Source organism: Pseudorasbora parva, chromosome 25 (assembly GCF_024679245.1).
Source record: "Pseudorasbora parva isolate DD20220531a chromosome 25, ASM2467924v1, whole genome shotgun sequence".
Lineage (NCBI taxonomy): Eukaryota > Metazoa > Chordata > Actinopteri > Cypriniformes > Gobionidae > Pseudorasbora > Pseudorasbora parva.
The window spans coordinates 33,902,290-33,920,711 of record NC_090196.1 but is presented as its reverse complement, the minus strand read 5'-3'; the positions used below and the strand labels follow the sequence as shown (position 1 = coordinate 33,920,711).

Below are 18,422 nucleotides of genomic sequence, written 5' to 3'. Positions count from 1 at the left end.
ATATTGATGAGGCTCTTCCTCGTTGCTCTACGTTTGCCCTCTAACGTTAAAGTTACTCATTTTGGATACACCGACCTTTCCGCGTCGTCAAGTCAGCTGACTATGCGCTACATCTTGTGACATTACGTCTTGTTTTTGGTCCGTTTACATGTCTTTGGTCCGTGTTGCGTTCATATATCAGTCGAACTGCACCAGAGTTCGTTTGGAAGCGGACCGAGACTCCTCTTTTTAGCGCCCTCGGTCCGCTGGTTTGGTCCGCTCCAGGGTTCGGATGGCAGCGTTCACATATGTTCAAATGAACCGCACTAAACGAGCAACCGCACCAGGGTTCGTTTTAATCCAACCAAACATGACAAGTGTGAACGCACCCTAATATACAGTTATCTTTCGTTATCGTTCTTGGTGTGAGTGTGCCTTCAGGGAACGTTTACACAACAGCGGTGCACTAAATTTTGCATACAGATGATAAGCTCACCAAGATATCCCGGCGTAATCCCTTATCCTAGTTTTGTCCAGATCATGTTTTGCTCCGGTGTTTTCTCTTTAATTGCTAATGTGACCTTTGACACCACAGACTGAACAAAATGAAGCATTGCTTGGTCATTGGCTGAGCTGAATTGGTATTATCTAATCGTGTTGTTAAATTTAACAGCGGATTGGTGGATTTAATCCATTACATCCCTTTCTATCAAAGTTATCTGACATTATCAAGATGGATTTGTTCTGACACACCGAGTTCTTGTCATACTTTATTAACAACTATAGCAAATAAACTGATAATGTGAGAAATATTGAAGGTGTCTGAATACATTTTACTGTAGATAAGCAAGTCGTCCTCACCAATCCACCATCTGGACTCATCCTAGCATGAGTTATATTTGGGGCGAGGGGGATCGTAGGTTAAATAGTGAGATTTTACAGTGAATTATCATTGTTTGGAAATGAGCTGAGAGCGAAAGTGTCTGAACCTGAAGAGCTATAGCGAAAACACTGTGATAATGTAAGAAAAGTAATATGCCCCATTATATGAGACTAAACAGTCATGGAAATCTATATAAGGAGGCCTTGGTAAATAAGAGATTTTGACCACTAGAGGACAGCAAAGACTGCAGAATCGGTCAATGATATAACAATTTAGGGCTTGATGATATATCTATATTATTTTGGTAGCAATATAAAAGTTACTAATACTAAAGTTGTGAAAACTAGTGAATTTAATGCAGTTGTTATTGGCCATTAAGTTCCTAAAGACTGTGTTAGTAGCCGCCTTGTGTCATGACTTGTGTGTGTGTGTGTGAGAGAGAGAGAGAGAGAGAGAGAGAGAGAGAGAGAGAGAGAGAAAGAGAAGTCCAAGAGTAAAGACATTTTAATGCTGACAGGGTTCAATTGATTCTGCAGGTAATTTCTTTGAAATTGTCCAATTTAATGCACTGTTTAAAAATATAAATGTAATGCGCGTGGAAGACCCCCACAGCTTTTTTTGCTTACTTTACACTTTAGGGAAAAATTATTGTTTATAACTACGCTTATGATGGCCAACATAAAAATGTCCAATTAGTGAAAAATGCAAGGAAATCATGTTTTGATTATTTGATAATTTGCTTCTTTTTTTTTGCTCGGTAGATTCAATTGAACATTTTGAATCTACCAAGCAACGAGTTTGATAATGGCAAAACAATGATTCCTCTGATTTAAAAAAACAACATTTCAGGGCATACTGAGATAGAAATCAATATTTAAAAGGGGGGAAAAAACAGTATATAGCTATAATCACCCAGCCCTAAACACATAAGCCACATTTTTGTGCTTGTAGATGACGATTCTTACCATTCTCACCTCCGTGGTGGGGGGTAAAGTGAGGGGGCAGAGGCTTGCTGACTTGCAACAATGGCTGAAGAGGAGATACCTGTGAGATGGAGAAACACCTTAATTATGTATCAGTGCATCTGAAACTTACAAAACAGCAGTTTAAGGCGGGCGTGCACGGTGCGATTTTTGCTGTCATACGAACTCACAGACGATTTTTTCCCCTCGGGAGAAATTGCGTGGGACATTTATTATTATTAGTTTTTATTTATTTATTTAATTAGTTTATTTGATAGGGACCAAGCATATTCATGGACATTGCTGTATAAAAATACACCATGTAAATATGCCAGAATTAGTAAAAATAACTTTTTTGTCTGGCAGTCCCTAGGCAGGTAACATAAAAACAAGAAAGACAGCCAACAATCATACAACACTATTCACATTAGGGCTGTGTATTGCCAAGACTCTGGTGATACGATACGTATCACGATACAGGGGTTGCGATACGATATATTGCAATATATTGTGATATTGTAAGAGAGGCAATGTATTGCGATTATTTCTTTTTTGTGTTTTTGTTTTTTATAATTTAAAAGAATAAAGAACACCACCATAAGCCTAAAACACGAGTATAAGTATTTTATTTAATTAATACAGTATAATTTATATCACTAATCATATGCAATGTGCAATCTAAGTTAAGGGAAATGTAAAGTGACTGCAGGGTTCTTTATGTGTGTATGTTTTAAAGGTTCACAGTATAGCAGTGGCTATTTAACAACAGAAAGTGCAGTCCATTTCATGACTGAATGACTGTTTGTTTTATATTTAACACAGTAGCCCCGATCACACAGAACGCGTTTTTGCAGCAAGAAGGCTTTTTTGAATGGGTTTCGGTTGGCAGAGAGCGGTATGCGCGCTGCTTATGCGCCCTGGGCGCCTCGCGTTTAAACCGCTTGCTGCGCCTCGCGTTTTTGAAGGAGCGCTCCGAGCGCATGAAGTTGAAAAAAGTCAGCTCTGAGCGGAAAAGCGTGCAACATCATCACGCTTATGTTCTGTTGTCCAATCGAATGAATGAAGCGCCGGGCCTTCCGTTGTGTTGACCGTTACATTGATTTGACTGACAGTACAGGTGATTCGGGGGTTGCCTAGAAACATTAAAGTGCAGTGCGCCTCGCGTTTTCGAACCTGAAAAACGCGTTCTGTGTGATCGGACCCTAAAGCTGTTTTCTATAAAGCAGTCTATTGTATAAAGTGCTATTTCAAGTAACGTTACTGAGCTGCAGAGCTGGTCATCATATCCACATCGCTATTATCTTTCGTTCTCCTGCCACCGCTGTCAGTTTTGGAGTGTGTTTATTTTATTACTGAGAGGAAAGCGTGCAGTACATTCTATCGAAACGCTTCTCGGCAGCGCGGGTGACGTCAGGATGTTAAGCGAGCTCTCTTTTCAATGTGTTTCCCGAGTATTAGATTATAACTTGGCCTATTTTGCAAACAAAATGATTCTTGTCGATTTCCTTAGTGGCTTCTTTATAGCTGAAGCCAACATGAGTCCACACTTCAGCTCTGTATACTGCAGGAGCGGAATAATGCTATCGTCTTCAGAGCTGGGTTTGCTAATGTAAACACAAGCACTTTCACCTTGCGCTTCTCCGGGTCCGCGTCCGTTATACGTTCTGAGATAACACTGCCATCTAGCGGTTGGGTGTTATACAGTCGGTGGTTTAAACCGAACACAAAGCACGAATCTTGGATGTAAATAAATAAATATATAAATATCGATACAGCGTTTTTGAGAATCGATACAGTATCGCCAAACATAATATCGCGATATTCACGTGTATCGATATTTTCTTACACCCCTAATTCACAGTCACTAAAAAATAAAAAACTAATTACACAAATGGCAAGACCCTGTTCATTCACCTCTATACTACATTCAGATTTACAGTGTAAGTGTACGTGCACTATTGATAAATGGATGACAGTTCAATATGAGTACACCTCTGGTTTTCAAGAAGCCACTGTTTTCAGTGATTTTTAAAGGTGTTGAATGTAGGACATTCTCTTATTGTAAGGGGCAAGCTATTCCAGAGTTTACCACCTATTACTGACGAAACGTTTTGCCCAAAGGTGGTGTGCCTAAATGGTCTCACGCAGTCTCCTTTAGCCCTATTCGGACTGGATTAGTTTAACATGGGGACATGGGGGTAAAGTCATTTTACCTCAGGACGTCTGTAATATCAATGGCCAATTCGCACGGGATAAGACATCTCAGTAAAACTAGCAGAAGTGGGAGGAGTAACTCGCTTTACGCACCTCCTTGACGTCATGTGCGTATGACATTACCGTTATAACGTGAGGAAACACACAACCTGAGCGCCAGTCTGAACTCCGTCTCCAATATATATGTGTGTTTTAATAAACAGTTAGGTCCAGTCTAACGATTCTGATTGGATTGTGTTGGTAATAGACACTTTCCTAGAGCTAAAATGTGTTGTGCCTCTAATAAGTGCTTTTGATCTTCTTTTTGCTTTAAATGATATGCGGAAAATACTGGAGGTTTGCCACAGATTTGTCCCACCACCTACAACACAACCGAATGCTTCAAGCGCCTCCAAGGTCGCAAAATGCGCTTTTTTAAAACTTTTAAACAGGAAAAGATGGGATTTTATCATACATTTTTACAGCAGGTCTATTCGAACGGGATTAGTATTACCCGAGGTCATTTTTCCAGACCTTTTTACAGAAGGTAAAAGTCTCGGTAATCTTTACTGACAATGATAACCGAGATGGCACATTCGGACGGGACTAAAATCACAGAGAACCTCTGGTAATAATTGCTTTACCCCCACGTCCCCATGTTAAACTAATCCAGTCCGAATAGGGCTTTTGACATAGGCCCGTGTACCACCTACAATGTCAAGTCTTTGAAAAAAAGCCACCGTGGATGCTTGTATGGCTTGTAGACTGTAGCTCAGTGGCTGCAAACATACAGTGTATACACACACACACTGCAAAAAAAAATGCTTTTCGTACTTAGTATCTTTGTCTTGTTTTAGTCAAAATATCTCAATTCTTACATTAAGAAGCATTGACTAGACAAGTAAAAATTATTGTCTTGTTTTGGGGAAAAATAACTCAAAATTTTTTGCTTAAAATAAGATAAATAATCTGTCAATTGGATAAGCAGAATAATCTTAATTCAAATACAAAACAAGATAATTTTTCTCAACCCATTGGTAGATTATTTATCTTATTTAAGCAAAAACTCTTAATTTTGAGTTATTTTAACCCCAAAACAAGACAATTATTACTTGTCTAGTCAATGCTTGTTAATGTAAGAATTTTAGATATTTTGACTCGAAACAAGACAAAAATACTAAGTAAGAAAAGCATTTTTTGCAGTGCACACTCACCCACTCGTTCTCTCTCTCTCCCTCTGGTTGTTTCGGTTGAGAGGAATGGCTACTGTTCTCTGCTTTTCAACAAATCATTTGCACGCATTTTGTTTCTTTATTATTTGTATCTGAAGCTATCAGCAACATTGAGAGCTCCTGTCTCTGTGTTTACCGCAAAAGCTTGTGTGATCGCGGCCGGCTCGCCGTGCAGTGCAGTCGTGTACCAGCTGATTTGATGCGATTATCAAATTAATTGACTCGTAGCATCTGCAATATCTCAAGACCGCCCGAGTGTCCGAATTCGCACAGTGTACACCCGCCTTTAGCCATAGTCAAGGCCAGCTACACTCACAAAATTTTTTTTAGTAAAAAAAACCCCAATGTTGGGTTAAAAATGGACTAACCCAGCAGTTGGGTTGTCTTAAGCAAATATTTAACCCAACCGAAGGATTAAAACAACCCAACTGCTGGGTTAGTCCATATTTGACCCAACATTGGGTTAAAACAACCCAGCATTTTTTTAGAGTGTACTGTACCAATGTGAAAAGCAGCACTGATTCTACTCATCACTCGTTTTAGTCAAGCTAAGCCGAGCTGTTTTTATGGCTTACCTGTGGCATAAGACAGGTCGTATTGTCCTGGGAGTAATGGATAGCCTAGATGATGGTGGGAAGGCATGATCCGCTGAGAGGGGGATGATCTCGGACGATCTCCGTCTCTTTCTCTCTCATTTCGGTCATGGGGCGTCTTGTCCCCCACCGTGGGCGATTTGCTCTTGTATTGGCTAGCATGCTGATGCAGGATGTCCAGAGCTTTGGACTCGGACGCAGATTTACCGCTCACCGTAGGACTGGCACGAGACTTTTCCCCCTCTTCACCGGGGGCCATCTTACTGCCATACGGTGAAAAAGAGTACCCTGGCGACAGGTATGATCCTAGAGAAGGGTGAAATGAACAGTGACCCTTTAACAATCTGCATTCTGGTTATAGGTGAACGGTGAAGCAAAAATTATAGCAAAAAAAAGTTAGTAAAGTAACGAATTACAAATACTCTCGTTACTGTAATCGAGTAGTTTTTCTTAGGAATTGAACTTTTTTAAGTAGTACTTGAGTACATTTTAAGTGCTGTATCAGCTGCACTATTTTCCCTAAAACTGCCGTCGCTACATTGTTTTTTTTCTTCCTGTCAACGTGATTGGCTAAGACGAATAATCAGTCCTGCTGCTAGTTGCATAACGTAGCCACTATGTTAAGACTGTGTCTTAAACACTACGTTGTCCAACTAGCAATTGGTCCAAATGTAATCAGTCTTACTTTTTTAATTCAAATTGAACCAATCTACCATTTTATGTAACTGATTTTAAAAAGTTAAGACCAGTCTTAAATAAAAAAATGTGATGATTTACTTTTAAGAGTAGTCTAAGTGGTTTATGATTTATATTTTGGAATTTATATTTAAATCATGTTTATTTTATAATAAGTTAAGTTACTCGATTCTGGTTTCTTAAGTGTATTCTTTTTACAGAGAAAACTTCCATTAAAATTAATAATAATAATGATAGATTTTATTTATAATGCACTTTTCATTCTGAAGAATCTCAAAGTGCAACAAAGGGAAAAAATAACACAAAAACAAATTAATAACAAGTAAAGATATAGAATACTACAAACAATCAACCAACACAGAAAACTGAACAGAAACAGAGCTGATGGTGCAGTAAATTAAAGCAGTATGAATGCCGCTTGAAAAGAAAGAACTCTACTTTTTTTAAAAAAAATTTTTACATAAAATTGTAAATGTACAACGCTTTGCAACCTTTATTAATTAACCGCAAGAAAACCTCTACAGAATGGTTGCCATAAATGTTACCAGATTATTGGTTCCCTTCTCAAATATTTAGGGCCGGGACTTTAACGCGTTAATTAAGATTAATTAATTACGGGACTTTAACGCGTAAATTAAGATTAACTAATTACGGGACTTTAGCGCGTAAATTAAGATTAACTAATTACGGGACTTTAACGCGTAAATTAAGATTAACTAATTACGGGACTTTAACGCGTTAATTAAGATTAACTAATTACGGGACTTTAACGCGTTAATTAAGATTAACTAATTACGGGACTTTAACGCGTTAATTAAGATTAACTAATTACGGGACTTTAACACGTAAATTAAGATTAATTAATTACGGGACTTTAACGCGTAAATTAAGATTAACTAATTACGGGACTTTAACGCGTTAATTAAGATTAATTAATTACGGGACTTTAACGCGTTAATTAAGATTAATTAATTACGGGACTTTAACGCGTTAATTAAGATTAACTAATTACGGGACTTTAACGCGTTAATTAAGATTAATTAATTACGGGACTTTAACGCGTTAATTAAGATTAACTAATTACGAGACATTAACGCGTTAATTAAGATTAATTAATTACGGGACTTTAACGCGTTAATTAAGATTAATTACGCAAAAAATAAATAACAATTTTAACCACACTTATTTTTGCACCGCGGAACCTTTTTCAATGAATGAGTTTCGACGGACCGATTATACTGGAACACCAAGTAGCGCTCACGAGTCACGACAACAACAAACCACAGTGAACATGAGCGAAGAAGCTGATGAGACCGCTTTGCTTGGCCCGTGGATGGGAAATTTTGTTTTAAAAAACGAAAGAATGGAAGTGTCGACAAGAGCATGGTTGTGTGCAAGCTATACAACAAGGAGTGTGTGTATCACCGCAGCACATCGAGCCTCAAATATCACAAATATGCTTTTGCTAAACTTAATGGCAAACATTGCGCTGGCCTGCTGGACTGAAATAAACTATATTTTGTTGATTAAGCTTATGATTCAGTCATTATTCAATGGTATACTAAACATCCATGTGAAAAATTACTTCTCACTGTTCTCAGGTCAAATATTTATATACAATTAAAATGCGATTTATTTCGATTAATTAATTACAAAGCCTCTAATTAATTAGATTAATTTTTTTAATCGAGTCCTGGCTCTACAAATATTACATGGCTGTATTTTTAGTGCTAGCAGTCAAAAATAAAAATAAATAGTCAGAGAAATATTGAAATACTGAGAATCATCCATAAGCTACATTTTTAATTAGCAGGGTATAAGTATGGAATAATTGAAGATGGGCCGCTGAATTATTAGAAAAATAGAAAAAAAATAAGCCCGGAGTTAATTATTCCGGACATCGATCTGATGATATATTTAAAGGGATTCGTCCGGTTTTGTACTTAAATCGCTATTGTGAGTAGGACTATTTCTTCTGCATCTCATCCAACAGCTCTTTTGCTCGTTTCGAAACGTCATATTAAAGCTGGAACGGAGGCTTGAGCCGATGATGGCAATCTACTGCAGTTATTAATGAAGTTATGAGAGAGAGAGAGAGAGAGAGAGAGAGAGAGAGAGAGAGAGAGAGAGAGAGAGAGAGAGAGAGAGAGAGAGAGAGAGCGTGAATTAGGCTATCTGTGAGTCTCTAAACAGCGCTGTTATTACTTCGCTAGTGAAACACATCAACTGTAGCCTTTAAGTTGCTTTATTTTGTTTTTTTAGTCCTGTAATATCTGTTATTACGGTTAACTATGCGGAGTGATAGGGAACTGTGGTGCGGTCGAGAGAGCGGCCTGGAACTACATTTCCCAGAAAATAATTGCACACCTCAGAACGTTCATCAGCCAATCAGATTCAAGCGTTCAACGCAACCATAGTATAAGGTGGACTAACATTCATAGCACAATACTCACTACTCTAGAGTACTTTTAAAAGGGATACTTTTTACTCCTACTTCGAGTAGTATTTACGACAGGCACTTTTACTCTACTAGAACTACATTTTTAGACAAGTAACAGTACTTCTACTTGAGTATGCTTTTTCAGTACTCTTTCCAGCACTGCAAAGGACTTACCAGGGTAATTCTGCATCATGACAGTAGGCATGCCCCTGTATCCCGGATGGCCGGGGTCATAGCCCTGGCTATAGGGGTATCCGTGCATATAAGACATGTATGACTGGTGCTGGGGCAAAGGGGAGGAAAACTGCATATGAGCTCGTGGATCTTTACTAACTCCTCTATGGTCCTCTGAGGCTGATGAAGTTCGTGGTTCTGCCGCCTCCTTGTTCTCCTCTTTAGAGGGAGTGTCTTTAGGACGCTGCCTTTCATCTTTGCCCTTTCGGTCTCTATCCCGATCTCTGTCCCTGTTTTGCTCACGATCGCGTTCTCGCTCTTCCTTCCACCTCTCCTCATCAATCTGTTTTTGAGCATCAGGGTACTTGCTGGGGTAAACGTAGGGCCACAGTCGAGAGTCTGGCTCCTGGAAAAGAAAGCGGAGTTAGAAATGGCCATTAGGAAAAAAAGGTACGTGCAGAGTAGAGCTGTCAACGAATATTCTAAATTTGAATATATATATATATATATATATTGAATAGTTAAAAAATAGTCCGCGGTAGTAGAGGCGTGGCTGTCTGCTTTATCAGGCACAGTCGCTGCTGAAAGTTGCCGCGTCTTGCAGTGAAGATGGCAGAAAGTGCCGAGCCCAACTCGACCGCGGCAGAGAAAGAGATTTTAACCCTAAACATCTAAAGCCACGTCTGGAAGTGCTTTGGGTTTCGGTCGGTAGGAGGTCAAATTGTTGAGCCGCCAGATAAAGTTGTATGCCAGCGATGTAAGATACAGTTAGCATACCATGCCTCATTTTATTTAACGTTAAACAGAAACGTGACTGACGTGTAGGCTACTGTACTGACTGAAGAGATATCGCCTGAATAAAGGATAAACGCGCTGCTTCCACTGGTGTGATTATTCACCGTTTCATCTCAAGGAAAAGCTCCACGTTTAGCACAGCACAGCTCGCTCAGAGCGCTCAATATGCGGAAAAACTACAAATAATATAAATAATATTTGTTTCAGTCACTGAATGAAGCCTGCTATATTTAGGACAAGAGTCGCGACCTTAAATCGCTTGCAAAAAACTGTTGATCAGAGAGAGAGAGAGAGAGAGAGAGAGAGAGAGAGAGAGAGAGAGAGAGAGAGGGAGGGAGGGAGGGAGGGAGAGAGAGAGAGAGAGAGGGAGGGAGGGAGGGAGGGAGAGAGAGAGAGAGAGAGAGAGAGGGAGGGAGGGAGGGAGGGAGAGAGAGAGAGAGAGAGAGAGAGAGAGAGAGGGAGGGAGAGAGAGAGAGAGAAAGAGATTTACTTGTTTTTGTGTCATTAATAGGTTGTCAAATATGTTTAAACTTAAATAGACTACCTATACAAGGAGTTACGTCTCTTTGTATTTATTTGTCCTGTTATTGGCGTAATGCGCAACCAGATGTTCAAATATTCGTGTTTTTTTTAGATGGAATATTTGAACGTAATTTTTGAGCAATTTTGACAGCCCTAGTGCATAGTGAAGAATCCTGTCATCAAAATGTCAAGAGTTTTACATTTCTCCAGAGAGCCATAAAGGTTAAAACTGATGAAAATAATTCTACAATTGATATTAGTGCTGCACAGTATATCGAAATATCGCAAATGTCCATATCGCGATATGCATATCGCAACGGCACGCAATAGCCAAATGATTTTAATAGGCTACTTCATTGTGAAAAGTGTCTGTTTTAGGCCGTCCACCCCTAGTTCAGGAGTCTTTCTTTACCTGGATGTGCTTCATGTGAAGTTTTAGGCTGATATAACTATATATTACCAAATCAAGCAAAGAGTTTTTGGTATTTAAATATTGGCATTACATTTTTTGTTTACATTGATGTTAAAATTATATTGTCAGATTTGTGACTTAAATATTTGCTAAAGCTGGTCACTTTCAGAAGTTGTAGCGATGCTTTCTTTTCCCAGAAAGCACGTGAAACACATAATTGGTATCATTCTCAGTTTTTAAATAATTTTTAAAATACAATTTAAATAGATTTTACACACTAATAGAGATATCGTATCGCATATCAGCCCAAACTGGTATTGTAGAAAGAAGCCAAAATAATGTTCATCTTAAATGCCATACCTGTCTATACATGTACATTGCCTGCTCCATAGCCGATCTTCCAGGATCGAGGCCTGGTTTCGGCTCATCCTTTGCATGATGGCCAGCTTCACTTAGCTTCATTTTCAAACCCTCACCTTGCTGGGTCTGTCCCTTCCCATCTTCCCCTTTGGGGATAATCACAGACTTGTTAGGCTCTGAGGGATCTTTGGGCTTGCCCTGTGGGGATGGCTTGCCCAAGTCGGAGAGACTCGGAGCTTTAGACAATGTTGGAGGAACCAAAGTTTTCTGCTTCCATTCTTCTGTTTTCATGGAGGCTTCCCTTTCCTTCTGAGCAGCCTCTGATTTCTTCTCTACAGCCCGATGTTGCTCCGCAGCTTGCCGTTGTCGATCCTCGCACTGCTGCCTGTAAGCTGGGCTTGTGTTCATTAGGTGGTTATGGTAGGCCTGATCTGGTGAATAGCCAAAGGGAGGTACATAAGCATACTGATTGTAATAGAGGGGCTGCATGAACATGCTGGAGCGCTGCTGAATGACCGAAGGCTGCTGTTGGTGCTGAGACGATGCACCAATATCTGGCTTTCGTTCTTCTGGCGGCTCTAATTTGCCCTTGTCATTCACTGGTTCTGGTTCCTCCTCTTTTTTCACCTTCACCGCACCACCATCTTGCAACGATGCGGCAGTGTTAGAGACTCCAGGACTGGGGTTTGGGTTGCTGTAATTGGGCGAGTAGTATGTTTCGTAACCTGGATAATAAGAGGAGTCTTTGTTTGGGGGTTGGGATGGGAAGAGAGATTTCTTGGCACCTTCCCGAGCAGCCTGATCCTCAGATTTGACCTTCACACCATCCACTTTGCCCTCTCCATCCTCCCCTGCATCAGAGATGTCAGAGTATGCCGGGCTATTGGTCTTCACAGAAGAATTATCTGCCCCATTTTGGGTAACCACGTGAAGTGGAGTAAGAGGCTGTGCCATCCCGCCAGTTTCTATCCGACTTGCCACACCAATTGAAGGACTGGGTGAATTGTCAGAAAAGCTGTAGATTTTATCCGCCTCTGCTTTTATGCTGGCTAGCCGACTTTGATGTGGATCTGTGGATCCATTTAACAGCCCCTCACTTTTGCTCCCTTGGTCCGAGCTTTCCGAATACGGGCTTTTACCTTCTTCAGGCTTCCCTCCTTTGGAAGGGGCTTTTGGACTGTCTGCTTCCTTACTGCCCTCCTTCTTTTTCTTATCTTTCTTTTTCTTGTCCTTAGAGCCACTCACGGCTGGGTTCACTAAGGGATCTCCTATTACTGCAGGTTTGGGTTGAATGGATTTTAGTTGGGGGCTTTTGCTAATAGACTGGACCACTGAGCCCAAACTGGAGGAAGAGCCAGAATTGGGGACGGGGAAGCCAGATGTTGGTAAGGTGTACAGCTGCTGTGGAGGTAAAGAGGGAACTAGGGGCCTTGCTGACTTCATTGCCTTCTGAGCAAGCTTGTCTGCTTTGGTACCACCGCCAGACTTCTTAGCTTTGTCCAATCCTCTTTTATCATCAATGCCATCATTGCTCGTCTCATCTGTAAGACATGGGCCATCCTCACAGCCGTCCATGGGCACAACCGACTCATGCTCAGCCTCAGGTTTCTTCTTGCCAGGCTGTTTTGAGCTGAACTTTCCTGATGACGGCGATGGACTCTGGGCATCAAATCCTCTGCCTTTGGGGGTAATTGACCGTGCAGGAGACGCACAGCCCTTTTGGGAAATGGATGCCCCATTGCAACTACCTGACTCGGGGTGCAAAGTGGAGTCCTCACCATACTCACTATCCCCATCTATGTCCAGCTTGATGTCGTCGTCATTGTGAGCACGAGCCTGGTGATATTTAAGGCCGTTGATGTGCTTGTACTTCTTGTTGCAGTTAGGATGGGGGCAATCAATGAGTACCGGCGAGGGGCAGTTGCGATCCAAAGAAGGGGGCAAGGACTCCGCTTTAATGTTGGACAGGGGAAGAATAGTATGAGGTATTCCACTATTCGAATTGGTTCGCATTCGTTTGCTACCTTTAGTGTCCTCTGAACTAGAATTGGGCTCCATGTCTGAGGCGGGTTTGTTCTTGCGTTTGTTAGCAGATGATGGACTAGCCTTTATGTCCTCAGGGTTGCTGTTTGGCGGGGTGCGCCTTTCAGAGGAATTCTGGCTGCCTCGCCGCCCTTTGCTGTTCGACGCGGCTCGAGTCTTGCTGTTGTTGCTGCCTTTGTTATCAGAAGAGTTGCTGTTTTCATTGACTGGCGTATTGCTATTGGGCCTCATTCTTTTACCCCGTCCACGGCCATTCCTCATCTCCAGGTCACTTGTGGGAGACTCGCAGAACCTGAGGAAGTATAAGGGTAAAATTAATTTCAACTGAATATGAAGAAGGACTCTTCCATTGACGTTACATTCAAAATCATAAATTAAAGGGATAGTTCACTTTAAAATGAAACTTATGTCATCCTTTACTCGCCCTCAAGTTGTTTCAAATCTGTATGAATTTCTTTCTTCAGCTGAACACAAGGGAAGATATTTTAAAGAATCTCAGTAACCAAAGAGTTAACTGGAGCCATTGACTTGAGGGCGAGTAAGTTTCATTTTAAAGAGAAATATCCCTTTAAACAAATACAGTGGTGGACAAAATGATCACTACACTTTGCAGGCATCTGGGAGTGGTCTTATTGGGTCTATATTTATTTTCCAAGAGGACAATGTCCCGAAACATTCTTCTAATGACTGAGTTACGCATTATGTATGAGTTACTTAAATGGTCTCCTCTCAATATCAGAAGGCATCTTCACTGGCTGCAATTTATTTTTAAATGTATACATTTTAATTACCCCAATTATTTAAGACAGTATTTGATGCCATATACTTCATTATATAATTTGAGACATTTGTCACAGTATTTTATTTATTTATTACCCCTTTAGTTAAGAACACTTCTGGACAGAAAGCATTCAGGTTTAAGGCTCCCGCAGATTGGAATAATTTACCTCAAAAAGTACGAACGATGAATTTAATATGCTTAAAAATGTTTATTTCTTTGGTTTTGAAACTTGTTGTAATTGTTTTAGATGATATGAGTATATTTATTAATGTTTGGCAACAATTCCTTTGGGGGGGGGGGGGGGGTAATTGTGTAACGCTATGTCTGTTGATTTGGATTAGATGATTGTTATTGTTTTGGTTTGTGTTTTGTTATTTAATGTTGTGTATTAGGGCCCCCTTGAAAACGAGATGATGCATCTAAAGGGGATTATCCTTAAAGAATAACATTTTTTTACTACTAACTGCAACTGAAGGAATCTGCTGGGACATTGAAAATGATGGACTGGGCGCATCAAAGCCTAGACCTCAACCCCATTGAGCACATTTGGGGTGAGTTGGAAAATAAACCGGACAGATCTATTGCACATTCAAAGGAAAGCCTTTGGCTTCAGTTGCAGACGGCATGGGATAACATAAGTGTTGAAGTTCTCCGATGTAATATATTGACACTATTACAGAAATGTGCTGCTGTAATTGCTGCAAAAGGTGGACATACCAAATAAAGGGCTCGACATTAACGCTTGTCTGGGACAAGTGGAGTTTTTTGAAGGGACAAGTCAAAAATAATTTATTTGCTTTACAGACAAGCGGTTTAAAACGGCAATAACAAAAAAATAACTAGCGAATGGCCAAAATGCAAGAATGATCATTCATCTAGTGTAAGTGGCGATCGATAGTGGATAATTTATAATGGACTGAAGATAACAAGATTGAGCTGTTGAACCGAAACGTAGAAAATCGAAATAAATGAGCGTCGCTCACACTGAGAAATTAAGGTAAACATTTAAAATGTGGAGGTTTGGTGAGGTGAACACTGGTGAGAATATTGCTTCAGAATAAATCATATTTACAAAACACTTTTTTCCGGACAAGTGAATGACCGATTTAATTGAACATGCTAAATGTCGAGCCCTGCCAAATTTTAAAGTTAAAAGTGGATAAATACTCACTTCTGCATGTTTCATGAACATTATGAAATTAAATCATGTTTTGGAGGCAAAAAATATCAATATTTTCAGATCTGTCAGGTGTTCTTATAATTTTGGTCCCATTCATTTTCTCTATAAAACTCTCACAATTATATGCTGACCACAAAGGGCGCTAACAGTGCTGCAGATTCTCTGGGATGAGAGATGGCCGCTCTTCTAAATCAGCCTCTACATTTAGATGCTGTAAGTGCTTCTCCAGTGGGCCCTGGAGAGCCAGCAACGTGCGGTGCGTTTTTATCCACTTGTTATCCCTGATCTCGACAGCAATGCTTGTTCTGATGAATGGCACGCAGCGCCACACTGCTGCAGGATTAAGCCAGGGTGACCTGCTGCTGATTAGATGCAGTGTGATAACATCCTCCATCAGATAAAGCACAGGCTCAGAGAGAGCTTCATCAAAGCAGAGACTGTCGTAAAACAAAGGGTTGTTAAAGGGTTAGTTCACCCAAAAAAAAAAAAAATCTAACTGCTGAAATCACGTGACATTGGCGATCCGAATCATGAATCGATTCACTGATTCATAACCGTTTGAATCTTTATTTGAGGATTGAACACAAACCCAGAAGAGAAGCCAATGCTGAATAAAGTCGTAGTTTTTGTTATTTTTGGACCCAAATGTATTTTCTCTGCTTCAAGAGACTAATTAACCCACTGATGTCTCATATGGACTACTGTGATGATGTTTTTATTCCCTTTCTGGACATGGACAGTATAGTGTGCATACACTTGCATACGCTCTCGGACTAAATATAAAATATCTTAAACTGTGTGTGAAGATGAACGGCGGTCTTACGGGTGTGGAGCGACATTAGGGAGAGGAGTTAATGACAGACATTTCATTTTTTGGGGGAACTAACCCTCTTAGAAAGCTACCTCAGGGCCCTCAGAACAGAACTGAGATTTTTAAGGACCAGCAGAATGACAGGATTAGACACATCACGGGTTGACTTGACATGTAATATTAGAGATATTTAGCTGGAGAAAAACTGCCAGGAGTTGTGCTGGGGAATTAGATGTTCTGTTTTTCGATGGTTGGTTATACAACGATCTCTTGGCATGTTGCCGTTTTCAGATGGTGTGTGAAGTCACTGTTTACATTAGAGATGCAACAATATTTCATATTTAATAACGGCTTTCCTGTAGCTTTACCAGTAGAGCATGGCGCTAGCAACGCCAAGGTCATGGGTTCGATTCCCAGGGAAAGAAAGAACTGATAATAATGTAAAATGTGTACCTCGAATGCAATGTAAGTCACTTTGGATAAAAGCGTCTGCCAAATGCATAAATGTACATTTCAAATGGAGAGAAATAGAAATAATTAAATGCAAAACCAAAAAACCCCGCAATTCACCATCATCCATACCGACCACCTGAGGCCGCCTCAAGCTCTGGAGACTTTAAAAAAAAAGCACTTAAAACATTTCTTTTTGGGAGAGCTTATGTCTTTTAGCTTTTAAATCTTTTTGTATTTTCCCATTTTTAAATGATCTTAACTGTAGCACTCTGAGATTTGTTCCAAATGTAAAGTGCAATACATTTATTATTATTATAATTATTATTGAACCGTGAATGCCGCACCGAACAGTTCAATATTATATTGAGAATTGTGGCATCCCTAGTGTACACCCCTGCAAGTTGTCATCCTCCGCTAACTCAGGGGTTTTCAAACTTTACGATACCAAGGACCCCCAAATATGATGCACCTTTATGGGGGACCCCTTAAATCCATAAATTTATATGTATGAAAAAACATTTAAACTGTTAGATAAATAGTAAGTGTGACATTTTAAATACAACATTGTTTGTATTATGGTGGACGTATAAACCTGAAGAAGAACATGTTCAATTAAAAATTAGTTGTAGATGCAACTTTCACAATAAATGTATGTGTTTATTGCGTACCGCATTAAGAAAACAGCTCTAAAAACCCAATGAGCGAGATAAAGGACTATAGTGAGAAATTCACTAGCAAGATACAAAGCAAACATATACAATACTGAAAGGTATGCATATGGCAAACAAGGTGAGAAACGTTTAGACATTAAACAGTCAGATTGTTCGGTAGACTTTCTCCATTTTTGATTTGTCTTTTAATTATCTGAATTTTCTTTTGGGGACCCCTTAGAACCTAACGGAGGACTCCAGTCTGAGAACCCCTGCTCTCACGAACTGGACCCAACACCCAAATCATTGCAGTCACACCCGTGTAGTTGTCCATCATAAGCGTCAGATCTGTCACTGGAGGCTTCTGGAATAGCAAAAACTCAAATACAGGAATGCCTTTCGCTTCATAAATTGCTTTTACATGTGACTCAAAGCATCTCTGGCTGGAATGCAAACATACAGAAGAAAGGCATATGAATGCACTGCATCCTCTTCTCCGGCGCGATCCCCAGGGGCTAATGCTGCGTTAGTAATGTTCGCCTGCAGCCAGCAGATAAAGTGCACCATGGAAATACAGCCTTTTCTGGAACATTACGATTAGAAATCACAAGCTACCTCCTGAGGCCCTTAAATGTACACAGTATTATGTACAGCAAATTATTTGTAGCACAGTGCTGGTATTTGACCTTGGGTAGGTTACCGCATGAAAAAAACCCATCTAAATGTTTGGCGTGTAAAGGCAAGTGCAAGGTCAAAAAAGGAGCCTCGTTTATCATGATAGCCTCAAGCTATGATAGCCTCAATCTATGGGTCATGTGAGCGGTTCATTACATTAGGACCCGGTGGAATCGTAACAGAAATGTGGTCTGTAAGGGACTACTGATGCTTTAGATCAATGCCAGGAGAGAAGAATGGGGGGATGGAAATCAATTGCTTGATTTCAAAAGGTGTGTGTCAGCACGGGGGGGCAGTTTGAGACATTGGCCTCCAATGTTTCCTTCATTCCTGCAATGGCAGTGCTCCCAAAGCCCAGAGGAGATGATGAAATGGTCTAGTGGGAGTGTGTGTAGCCAATATAAACTCAAACAGATCTACACGGCATTTGTTTGGCCAAATACTAATCATTTGAACATGCATATCTCTATACAGGGCTCGACATTAACGCTTGTCCGGGACAAGTGGATTTTTTTGGAAGGGACAAGTGAAAGAGAATTTTCCTTGCACGACGAACAAGCAAATTAAAACGCCAATAATAAAAAATAA

General features: G+C 40.2%; 1 protein-coding gene across 5 annotated transcripts in view; it reads right to left on the bottom strand.

The window, feature by feature from the left end:
* znf609a (zinc finger protein 609a) overlaps positions 1-18,422 on the bottom strand; it is a 197,713-nt gene that overhangs the window by 3,538 nt on the left and 175,753 nt on the right. For 4 of the 5 annotated variants that reach the window (XM_067436939.1, XM_067436941.1, XM_067436942.1 and 1 more), the window contains 4 exons: positions 11,242-13,576; positions 9,153-9,558; positions 5,825-6,148; positions 1,837-1,906 (listed from right to left, as the gene is read on the bottom strand). In XM_067436939.1, coding sequence (XP_067293040.1) covers positions 1,837-1,906; positions 5,825-6,148; positions 9,153-9,558; positions 11,242-13,576 — 3,135 coding nt within the window. Of the gene's footprint in view, positions 1-1,827; positions 1,907-5,824; positions 6,149-9,152; positions 9,559-11,241; positions 13,577-18,422 lie in introns of all 5 variants that reach the window. The other variant, XM_067436940.1, reaches the window with a different exon arrangement.